At 47.3% G+C, this 12,332-nt stretch overlaps 1 protein-coding gene across 1 annotated transcript in view; it reads right to left on the reverse strand.

Moving 5' to 3' along the window:
- LOC103120718 (coiled-coil domain-containing protein 162-like) overlaps positions 1-12,332 on the reverse strand; it is a 108,194-nt gene that overhangs the window by 22,422 nt on the left and 73,440 nt on the right. Inside the window, exons 14-16 of the mRNA XM_060190864.1 lie at positions 7,078-7,227; positions 6,269-6,322; positions 3,988-4,155 (exon numbers count right to left, since the gene is read on the reverse strand). Coding sequence (XP_060046847.1) covers positions 3,988-4,155; positions 6,269-6,322; positions 7,078-7,227 — 372 coding nt within the window. The remainder of the gene's footprint in view (positions 1-3,987; positions 4,156-6,268; positions 6,323-7,077; positions 7,228-12,332) is intronic.

Below are 12,332 nucleotides of genomic sequence, written 5' to 3' on the forward strand. Positions count from 1 at the left end.
TTTTTTTTTCCAACAGTTTCTGGGGGCTGGGTGGTGACACACGCAGTTAACTAGCGCACATAGTACTAAGTGCAAAGACCTGTGCAAGGATCCAGGTTCCAGCTTCCACATTCCCACCTGCAAGGGGGACGCTTCACAAGTAGTGAAACAGGTCGGCAGGTGTCTATGTTGTCTCTCTCTCTCTCTATCTCCTCCTTCTTTCAATTTATCTCTGTCCTATCCAATAAAATGGAAAGAAAAATAAAAGTGGCTTCCCCAGGGATAACCCTGGAGGCCAAAAAAAAAAAAAAAAAAGAGAGAGAGAGAGAAATAGCCTTGTAAATTTCAACCTTCCAACCTTCCACGCATGCTGAAGTTCCCTTCTCTTGTAACACTGGGCCAAGGGATTTTGCTTTTGATCCCTTCCTATTTGTAAGTCTGTGTACTCTGTGATCTTTTCATAAGTAAGGCGGAACCACCAATCTCTGAAAGGACCAGGCAGGACAGAGCATCTGTGCAGCCTCCTCTCTCCACTCGAGTGTCTGCACTGGAACACCCAGGAGAGGCAGGGAGGTCAGGGCCTGGATGGCGCTGGCTGTGCTGTGCATCCAAGAGCAGGAGGAGGCAGGGTTGTCTGGGTCGGGAGTGGCGGTAGGTTTTTATTGAAGTTCACACTCGTGGGCCAGCCGAGCCAGGCTGTACACAGGTGACCTCTGTCTTACTCAGAAGAAGATGAGGGGCTTCCGCAGCTGTTGTACTGCTGCTCTCTGGATGGCCCTCCCTGACAGTTCAGCTGATCCTGCCTCTGGATGTCTGAGAAGGATTGACAGGCATTCTACCTTGCAAAATCTCTGAAAATTGATACTACTACTACTATTACTGCCACCACCACCACCATTATTTGTCATTGCCAGGGTTTCATCACTCAGACTTGACTTTCTCATGCACAGAGAGTAACACGGTGGGGGGGGGGGGGCGAGTGGTGGTGGCGCACCTGGTTGAGCGACATATTACAGGGCACAAGGACCCGGGTTCAAGCCCCTGGTCCCCCACCTGCAGGGGGAAAGCTTTGTGAGGGGTGAAGCAGGGCTGCAGGTGTCTCTCTATCTCCTCCTTCCCTCTCGATTTCTGGCTGTCTCTATCCAATAAATAAAGATAATAATTTTTTTTTTTAAGAAAAGAGAGAGAGAAACACAGGGAGAGAGTGAAAACTATCATAGCATTGGAGCTTCCTCCAGTGTGTTGGGGGCTGAACCAAAACTTGGGTTGTGGACCTTACAAAGTGTTATCCAAGTGAGCTATCTTGCCAATGCTGTTCAAGCTTTTAAAAAATTCAAGGAGTTCTGAGATTCCCAAACAGACATGATGGGCCTAGACCTCAAATAAATCCCTCTCTCCATTGTTACCGGTCATCTCTATCAGGAACAACAAAATAGACCCCCATAGGACCTTGCCTTCAACTTGGATCAACAATGGTAGAGAATGCTCCATCCTCCAAAGGGAGGCTGGACAACATACTCTATGCTACAGCTGAGGAAGATGGGTCCTGATATCGGGGCAGCTTGGAACGTTCCTACTCATGATCATAGAATGTGAGGTCAGATCAACAGGGATGCAGAGGTCAGATAGGCTCCTAAGCTGAATATGGGGCCCAAATCAGATCAAAGTGATGGGGTTTATAGCCAACAATATTTATACACCTGTCCCATATTAGGGAGCTACTCTCTTCCCTGATCCAGCTTTCTGGTCCTTTTTCCAGCCATGACATCATCTCCCCAGACAATAACTAGGATCCACCTGCATATCAGATTTCAGGTTCAGGAGAAAAAAACAAAAAGAAAAAGAAAAAAAAAAAAAACTAGTATAGCCACAGGCCCTTTGGAATATAAGTATGCCTACTAGCTGTCTACAAAATAGAGGACTCCCCAACTCTTCATCTGCACTATTCCAGCCTTAAGGTTCATGATTGGTCAACAATTTGTTTGGCTTTGTATGTTAACTCTCTTTTCAGCCACCAGGTTCCAGATGCTAGCATGATGCCAACCAGACTTCCCTGGACAGACAACCCCACCAATGTGTCCTGGAGCTCTGATTCCCTAGAACCCCGCCCCACTAGGGAAAGAGAGAGACCGGTTGGGAGTATGGATCAAACTGTCAATGCCCATGTTCAGCGGGGACGCAATTACAGAAGCCAAACCTTTCAACTTCTGCATCCCACAATGACCCTGGGTCTGTACTCCCAGAGGGTTAAAGAATAGGAAAGCTATCAGGGGAGGGGATGGGATACGGAGTTCTGGTGGTGGGAATTGTGGGTGGAGTTGTACCCCTCTTATCCTATGGTTTTGTCATATGGTTTTGTCAGTGTTTCCTTTATATATATATATGAAGGATTATTATTGAATAGAGACAGAGAGAAATTGAGAAGGGAAGGGGAGAGAGGGAGAGAAAGAGAGAGAGAGACAGAGAGACACCTGCAGCCCTGCTTCACTGCTTGTAAATCTTTCCCCTGCCAGTGGGGACAAGGGGCATGAACCTGGGTCCTTGCGTACTGTGATGTGTGCACCCAACCAGGTGTGCCACCGCCTGGCCCCCTGATTCAAATTTTGAATCTGTTGCAGGAAGCTCTCAGGAGGTGGCTGTTGCTGCCATCACTAGGGTCTGGTCTGGCCCAGAGCACCATTTCCTCTGTTATTTTTGTTTGTTTGTTTTGTTTTTAGAGATGTATTGAGCTGGAGAGATAGCTCACCAGACAGGGTGCTGGCCTTGCCTTGCTTTGAGCTCTGCAACTGCAGGGGAGGTGCTAGAGCACTTGAGGAAACGCACATGCTGTGGTGTCTTTGTCTGAAGGATAAAAAGGGGTCCAGAGCAGTGACATTGCGAATGTCTAGCTTTGAAAAAAATCTTGACGTATTTACTTTAAAAATTAAATAAATCTTCCTTTTTAAAAAATTACCTTTATTTATTGGATAGAGAAAGCCAGAAATCTAGAGGGAAGGGGGCGCTAGGGAGAGAGACAGACACCTGCAACACTGCTTCACCCATTCTCAAAGCTTTCCTGGGGACCGGAGTCTCGAACCTGGGTCCTTGCGCATATTGTAACGTGTGCATTCCATCAGGTGCATCACCATCTAGCCCCAATGTAATCACTTTTATATGACAAAAAAGAGAGAAAGAGACGCAGAGAGAAACACGAACACCATCTAGCTCTGCCTAATGGTGGTGCCGGAAACTGGACTCAACTCAAGACCCCTGGGGCCTCGGGCAGGCAGATCTTGTGCTTTAATGAGCTGCACTCTCTCTGCAGCCCTGCGTTCTCCTCTGTGCATCCCCTCTCCCCGTCGATACCGATCATACGGCAATGGTGACAGCTGGCAGCAGAGAGAGGAAAAGAGCAGGGGTGCTGGCCCATCTGGTTGAAAACACACATTGCAGTGCACAAGGACCCAGGTTCAAGCCCCTCGACCCCACCTGCAGGGGGTCAGCTTCGTGAGTGGTGAAATAGTGCTGCACGTGTCACTTTGTCTCTCTCTCCTCTAGATTTCCCTCTGTCTCTGTCCAATACATATATAAAATATTTTTATATATTATTTATTATTTTATATTTTATTGGATACAGATAGAATTTGAGAGCAGAGGAGGAGGTGGAGAAGGAAAGAGACAGAGAGACACCTGTATCCATGCTTCACCACTCATGAAGCTCTCCCCCTGCAGGTGGGGACCAGGGGCTCGCACCTGGGTCCTTGTGTGTTGTGTAATGTATAATGTGTGCGCTCAACCAGGTCCGCTACTGCCTGGTCCCTAAAGTTCAGTGTCTATTATGGTAAAATGTGACAACCCATTGCTGACTCTCTTTGCAGTGACAACTTGGATCTGAACAACTCAAGACCCCCTCAACGTCTTACAGAGCCCCAGCCTATCTGTGGCCAGTGGCTCTGTGTGTGGCCACTGTGAGGGTCAGTTCCCTGCCTTCCCAGAGAAATGCCTGGGTGAGTAACACCGGCCACTTACTTTTATGTGTAAACAGGCCGTGAACAAGGCGCGGACTAATTCTTCATATTCTTCTTGAACCTCTTTTCTAATCTCTTTTTTGAGATTCAGATTCTCCTCTTCTAAATCTGTGAGCTGGGCTCTCAGAGCAGTGATCTCCATGATGATGTGGTGACTGAGGTCAGCAACCTAGCCACAGAAATACATGTTTTAGGTGGGAACTAACTGGGGGCCGGGTGGTTGCTCATTGGGTTCAGAGCCCACAGTACTAAGAGCAAGGTCGTGCACGAGAATCTGGCTTTGAGCCCCCCACCCCCCACCTGCAGCAGGTCCACTTCATGAGTGGGGAAACAGTGCTGCAGGGATCTCTTTCTCTCCCGCTTCCCTCTCGATTTTTCTCTGTCTCTATCCAATAAGTAAATAGAAACAAAATAAAAATTTTGGGGCCAGGCAGTGGTGCACCTGGTTAAGTACTCACATTACAGTGCACAAAGACACAGGTTCAAGCCCCCAGTCCCCACCTGCAGGGGGAGAGCTTCTCAAGTGGTGAAGCAGGTCTGCAGGTGTCTCTCTGGCTCTCTCCCTATCTCCCCCTCCCATCTCAATTTCTCTCTGCCTCTTTCTAATAGTAAACAGCTAAAATATTTTTAAAACCTGTTCTTTTACTATGAATCTGAGGAAGCAGATGACTGCCCTGCTGTATAGCTGTGGGCAGAAGGATCTGTTTGGCTCAAAGGCTCCAGACTAGTGACAGACCTGTCATAGGTGCTCAATAAGTGATTGACCAATTAATCACCTAGAAGGAGCACTATATAAACACTTCTCAGCTGGAGAAAATATTTCCATTTTCTCGGCCTCCATCCCCAACCTGTTTTTCCCTTGATGTCTCTGTATCTCTTTTTCTCTGAAACTGGCTTCAAAAGAACACTAACAAACAAAAGATTCCAAGCAACCCCTCCAAAACACACATACACACACAGAAGAAAAAAGAAGAATGTTTTTATTGTTTATAAAAGAACACAAATAGGGGGCCGGATGGTAGCACATCTGGTTAAGCACATAGATCAGCAAGCACAAGGTTTCTGGTCTGAGCCCTTAGCTCCCCACCTGCAGGGGGAACAGTTCATAAGCTGCGAAGCAGGCCTGCAGGTGTCTTTCTCTCTCCCTATCTACGTCCCCCTCCTCTCTCAATTTCTCTCTGTCCTGTCCAATAAAAATGGAAAATTTTGACCAAGAGCAGTGAATTTGTAATGCCAGCATTAAGTGCCAGCTAGCAACTAAAATAATAGTAATAATAATTAATAATAGTAATAAAGAATAAAAATGTACCCCACAAATGTTTCTGTGGTGGCTCTTCCTTGGCACAGCTTTTACAAGCCACTTCTGAAGGAACCACTAGAAAATGGCACTAAGAAGTCCCACTTAGGAGGCCAGGCGTACCTGACTGAATGGTGTACCTGATTGAATGCACGTTACTATGCACGAGGACCCAGGTTCAAGTCCCTGGTTTCCACCTTAGGGGGAAAGCTTTGTAAGTGGTGAAGCAGTGCTGCAGGTATCTCTGTCTGTGTCCCTCTCTATCTCCCCTTTCCCTCTCAATTTCTGACTGTTTCTATCCAATTAAATACAGATAATAATAATAATGTTAAATAGCTTGACAATCAACCACAACTCTCGAACCAACTAAATAATAATAATAAAGAATTTAAAAAAGAGAGTTAAAGAAGACATAAAATAAAAAAGAAGTCCCGGGAGTCGGGCTGTAGCGCAGCGGGTTAAGCGCAGGTGGCACAAAGCACAAGGACCGGCATAAGGATCCCAGCTCGAACCCCGGCTCCCCACCTGCAGGGGAGTCGCTTCACAGGCGGTGAAGCAGGTCTGCAGGTGTCTATCTTTCTCTCCCCCTCTCTGTCTTCCCCTCCTCTCTCCGTTTCTCTCTGTCCTATCCAACAACGACGACAACAAGAATAATAACTACAACAATAAAACAACAAGGGCAACAAAAGGGAATAAAGAAATAAAATAAAATATAAAAAAAATTAAAAAAAAAAAAGAAGTCCCACTTATAATCACGTCTGAGATTTTGGATTTGAGAAATGCCTTTTTTCTTTGTTTCAGACAGAGACAGTGAGGTGGACAGAGTTAAAGAGACCATACCGCCAAAACATCTTTTAACATAATGGGGGCTGGGCTCGAACCTGGGCTGCATACGTGACAACGTGGCATTCTATCCAACTGAGCTGTTCTGCAGGCCCCTTGGATTTGAGAAGCGGAAGAGTGAACCTTTTCAGTCACAACTTACCTGACTAGCCTCATTTTCAGAGGAACTCTGGCCTTTTCGGATAAAATCTACTTCCTGAAGAGAAGAACACAGTGAAACATCAAACTCACGTAGGCCTCCAACTGCATCTCAAGGTCCTGAAGTTACCCCCCTGCCCCGCACCTCCTCTGTGTTTCAGTGGAGCTTCGCTTTGAGAACCTCGGGCTCCGCTTGGAGACTGGACAGTGTGCGTTGCTCCACGAAACGCCACCCACTCCCAGGACCCGTTGGTACAGAGGACCCAACTAAGGGGACAGGAAAGCTAGGGGGCTTAGTCATGACTCATTGTTTCTGTTTTGTTTTCACACTTTTTACTTTTCCTAGTCAAAAACGAAAATTACACTGCACTTCTGACATGACATGGGGTACATGTGGGGGTTTGAGAAAGGACTCTCAAACCCACGGGGGGGGGGGGCCTCACTTTCAGGGAGTCTCTTCAGTGAGGCCATGGAGAGCATGCTATAGCCAGTCTACTCAAAGACGCTACTTCTTCGCTGGACTAGGAAGAGCACAGGTGTCTTGCGTTTGCCAAGGGTGGGGAGGTCAGCTATACCAGACTCCTTGTGGACATCCTGACCAAACAGGAGCTCCCTGTGTATGTGAAGCTACTGGTGCCCAGGACAACACGTCAATGAGAAAGTCAATTCGGAAAGTCCCTTTCACCTCAACTCTTGCATCAAGACACATCTCTCCAAGCCCATGTTGTCCTTGCCACCAGGGAGAGTGTCCTGGCCCTCCCTCCCCACATCTTCCTCATCAGTCACAGTTCTTTGGTCTGTCTGGGAACCTACCCGCTCCTTCTGGCAGAGCTTCTGCCTCACATGCTCCAACACGTGCTCGTAACACATGGAGTAGGTCTCAAAGTTGCTGCGTTCTCTTGCCATCACGTCACAACCCAGGGAGAGGAGGCAGGCCTCCAGGTGTTCTTTTCTGAAAGTGATCTGGACAGGAAAGGACATCATTTGCAGAGGCTCCCCCAGGGCAGCCTTGTCATGCCAGGACTCCTGGCACATGTGGTCTTGTTCACAGACCCACTTTCACTTCTGTGTAGACAACCACCACTTGAGGTCAATCTCCTTGAGCATGGAAGGCTTGCTGAGAGGATGGTACCTCCTGGGCTTCTGTACAGGATTTGGCCCACATGTACAAATCAAGACAGAAGGAGAGAGGGAACATAACACAGCATCAAAGCCTCCTTCACTGAGGTGGGGGCTAGGCTCAAATAGAAGCCATTTGTATTACAAAGCAGGCCCACCTCAACTCTTATTTTACTATTATTATTTATTTTATTTTATTTTATTTTTGGCTCCAGGGTTATTGCTGGTCTTGGTGCTGGCACTACTAAGCAACTGCTCTTGGCGGCCATTGTTTTTTTTACCACTGTTATTGGGTAGGACAGAGAGAAACTGAGAGAGGAGAGGGAGGTTGAGAGGGAGAGAGTAAGATAGACACCTGCTTTGCCACTTGTGAAGTGTGAGGAGTGGGGGGCTCGAACCCAGATCCTTCTGTGGGTCCTTGTACTTAGTACTGTGTGTGCTAAACTGGGTGCCCTACTGTCTGCCCCCTTATTATTTTTTCTTTTTAAAAATTTTTATTGATTGATTGATTCCCTTTTGCTGCCCTTGTTGTTTTATTGTTGTAGTTATTATTGATGTCATCATTGTTGGATAGGTCAGAGAGAAATGGAGAGAGGAGGGGAAGACAGAGAGGGGGAGAGAAAGACAGACACCTGCAGACCTGCTTCAACGCCTGTGAAGCGACTCCCCTGCAGGTGGGGAGCCAGGGGCTCGAACCGGGATTCTTATGCCAGTCCTTCTGCTTTGCACCACCTGCGCTTAATCTGCTGCGCCACCACCCAATTCCCATTGTTGTTTCTTAATTGGGGGGTTACTGGCTTACAGTACAGCTGTTGACACATGGGTATGATTGCTCATCTCTCCAGGTGTCTGCAGAACACTGTTACCCCCAGCTTGTGTTCTATTCCACCATCATGAACCAGGCCAACTACAGATGGTGCCCACACACTCAGTGTCTAAATATTCTCAATATACAAAGGTTGTAAATCAAACTAAGAATGAAATGATAACTAAATGAGCTAAATAATAATTAATTAAATACGTTATGTGAAAATGTTTAAGTCTTCTAACTGGAGGAAGAGCAGACTTTCCAAATGACTTGGAAGGCCAAGCCTGATTGTATCTTTCTTGGGTTCCTCTGAGTTCTGTGTTGAAATGTGACCACTTGGGAACAGCTGGTTCTAGCCCCATAGTTGACAGAGGCACCCCCACTTCAAATCCTCGCACCTGGTGGCCATTTATTTTTCCTTTCTATTTTCTTTGACAGGACGGAGAGAAATTAGGTGGGGAGAGGCAGAGAGGGAGAGAGAAGATAGACACCTGCAGTACCTGCTTCACCACTTATGAAATTCAGGTGGGGAGCAGGGTCTCAAATCTGGGTCCTTATGAGGTAACATGTGGCTTAACTAGGTGTGTCACCACCCAGTCCCCTCCCATAATTTCTTCATGCAGTCATCTCATCTGTCACTGGGCAGCTTATGTTGACTACTATGAATAGTGCAGCTAAGAACATGGGAGTGCATATATCTTTTTTTTTTTTTTTTGCCTCCAGGGTTATGGCTGGCACTTGGTGCTGACACTACAAATCCACTGCTCCTGGCAGCCATTTTTTTTCTTTTTTATTAGATAGGACAGAGAGAAATTGAGAGAGGAGTGGTAGATATAGAGGGAATGGGAAAGAGACACCAGCAGACGTGCTTCACCGCTCGTGAAACATTCCCCCTACAGGGGACGAGTGGGGGCTCAAATCCTGATCCTTGCATGGGTTCTTGAGCTTAAAACTATGTGCACTTAACCAGGTGTGCCATATATGCTTTTGAATTAGCGTTTTATCCCCAACAGAGGACGCAGGATAGGGCACTCACTCTTTGTTGGTCAGATAGCCTTGGACTAGAGGAGCTGACTAGGATTGTTATGAATGAAACGAATGGAGATGGCGTAGCGTGAAGAAGAGAAAGGTGGATTGATATTTGCAATGTGTACCCTGCTGCTTGTGCTCCGTGCAGAGGCACCCAGGTGAGGGGGGAGCCCTTCTTCTTCTAGCGTTTGCCCTTCTTCCGTATCCAGTCAACAGCGTCAGGTTGAGCCTGATGTCAAGTTTCGAGACCTCCTTTGAATCTGGAGAGGTGGCAGTCGTTGACTATGTGGTCATAGTCTGTCTGGAGCCGCAGGGGCAGGTCAGGTCGTCTCTGGCTCCCCAGCGATGGAACATAGCGGCGCACCGGCCATGGCCTGTTCCATAGCGATTGAGGAGGGCCCGATCATAACGTGCTAGGTCAAAGCCGGGTTGACGCTCGCAGGGGTCTGTGATGAGGTGTTTGTTCTTGACCTCAGCTGACTGCCAACTCTGTTTCCAAGAGTCTGGAACAGAGAAGTTCAGTGTAGGCGTAGGGGACCAGATTGGGTGATGAAACGTCAAGCGTTGGACAGGGTGGGCGAAGATATCCGCGTATATTGGCAGGTCCGGTGGAGCGTAGACGTGGGAAATAAACTTAGATGATGCCGCATCCCGACGAATATCTGGCGGGACGATGTTACTAAGAACCGGCAGCCATGGAACTGGGGTGGAACGGATGGTTCCAGAAATGATCCTCATGGAGGAATATAATTTGGAATCGACCAAGTGGACATGGGGGCTACGGAACCATACTGGGGTACACCCAGCACCTGCTCCATTCTCTTGTCCATGTGCCCCAGATGCACTTGCTGGTAGGAAGGGGTGATGGTCCACCTCTCAGAGGGGTTGCAGGTTTGATTCATCCTTCCAGAGCTGGTCCCGCACTGAGCTTTGCACGAAGGCTTTGCTCATGCCAGCAGCCGTGCAAGCTGAGCTTCTGTGATGTACCTGCCTTCAGGCACCTGACGGCTTGTGTGGGAGGGACCAAACAAGCAGGGACAGAGTTGGGACCCAGGGCAGAGCTGGTGGAGAGGTCAGATGCAGCTGAGCCAGAGCAGACTGAAACAAGAACTGCCAGGCCTAGTGGGAGTGTTTGGAAAAGAGGGAACCGAGTGGGTTTTCTGCCACTGCACAAGGTCCCGAGGAGGCTAGAAGTCCACTGGGCACACACGTGGGAGGAATGGGGTCCTCTTATCCCATGACCCCCGCAGGACAGCAACCAGTCTCCTTCCTCGGTGTGTGCTGAGTCGGAGTAGGTAGTTGGACCTGGTAGGGGGCTTGTCTTCTTTCCTGGGAGACAGCCCACCCTCTCTGTAGGGGTTACATCTACAGACAAAGGCTGAGCAGATCATGAGCCACAAGCTTCTGTTAGCTGCTAATTGTAGCAAAACACTCAACACAGACAATGCGGAGTTTTGATTGTCTTGAGGTGTATGGTTCAGCCATACTCAGTGAACTCATACTGTTGTGCAATCCGTCTCAAGAACACTTTCCACTTGCAAAAACCGAGACTCAATCCCCAATTCCCTACCAGAACCCATTTCCCGTACCCCAGGAAACCACGTGGCCTAGTGTCTTCAGGTTTCATCTAAGTTGTAGCACACATCAGAATTTCCTTCTCTTTGAAGGATAACCATATACTTCATCTTTTAAAAATTTTTTAAAATTTTTAATTCAAGCATGTGTTTGAGCTTGTTCCATACTTAGTACCATTGTACCTCTGGTTCAGAACCTCTGAGCTGTGAGGACCCCCCCCCAAAAAAAATCTGCAACTCCTCATTAGAATGCATAGTATCAGAAGTCGGGCGGTGGCGCAGTGGGTTAAGCACACATGGCGCGAAGCGCAAGCACCAGCGTAAGGATGCCGGTTCGAGCCCCCAGCTCCCCACCTGCAGGGGAGTCGCTTCACAGGCGGTGAAGCAGGTCTGCAGGTGTCTATCTTTCTCTCCCCCTCTGTCTTCCCCTCCTCTCTCCATTTCTCTCTGTTCTATCTAACAACAACATCAATAACAACAATAACTACAATAACAATGAAAAACAAGGGCAACAAAAGGGAAAATAAATATAAAAAAAGAATGCATAGTATCACGTCTGGGTATAAGTGAAAGTCTAATTTAAAAAAATTTTTATTATCTTTATTTACTTGATAGAGCCAGCCAGAAATTGAGAGGGAAGGGGGAGACAGAGAAGGAGAGAAACAGAGAGACATCTGCAGCTCTGCTTCACCACTTGTGAAGCTTTCCCCCTGCAGGTGGGGACCAGGGGCTTGAACTTGGGTCCTTGCTCACTGCAACATGTTTGCTCAACCAGGTGTGCCACCACCTGGCTTGCCTCTAGGATTATCACTGGGGCTCAGTGCTGGCACTATGAATCCACTAATCCTGGCAGCCATTTCTTCCTTTTTATTGGATAGGATAGAGGGAAATTGAGAGGGGAGGGGAGATAGAGAGGGAGAGAGAAAGAGAGACCCCTGAAGACCTGCTTTGCAGCTTGTGAAGCGTCCCCTGCCTCCTAGCTCAGACCTACAGGGACACAGAGGTCACACAGGCTCCTGCGCTGAATGGGCCCCAGATCAAATCGACGGGGTTTATAGTTAACAATATTCACATACTTCCCCATATCTGGCAGCTTCTTTCTGGCCAGATCCAGCTAGAAAGTCCTTTTTCCAACTCTGACACCATCTTCCCAGACAATACCTTTAGTCCAACTATATGTGAGCTGTCAGGCTCAGGCAAAAATTAGTAAAGCCATGGGCCCCTTGGAATATACCTAAAACAGACCTACTAGCTTTTTCCAAAATGGAGACCCCAAATCTCATCTGCTATATTCTTACCTTCAGGTTCCTGATTATTAAACAATTTGTTCTGATATATATATATATATATATATATATATATATATATATTCTTTATTAAGGAATTAATGTTTTATATTCGACAGTAAATACAATAGTTTGTACATGCATAACATTTCCCAGTTTTCCATATAACAATACAACCCCCACTAGATCCTCTGTCATCCTTCTGATTTATATCTTAATGCTTTTTCAGACACCAAGTTGCAGATGCTACCA

Source organism: Erinaceus europaeus, chromosome 4 (genome assembly GCF_950295315.1).
Source record: "Erinaceus europaeus chromosome 4, mEriEur2.1, whole genome shotgun sequence".
Classification (NCBI taxonomy): domain Eukaryota; kingdom Metazoa; phylum Chordata; class Mammalia; order Eulipotyphla; family Erinaceidae; genus Erinaceus; species Erinaceus europaeus.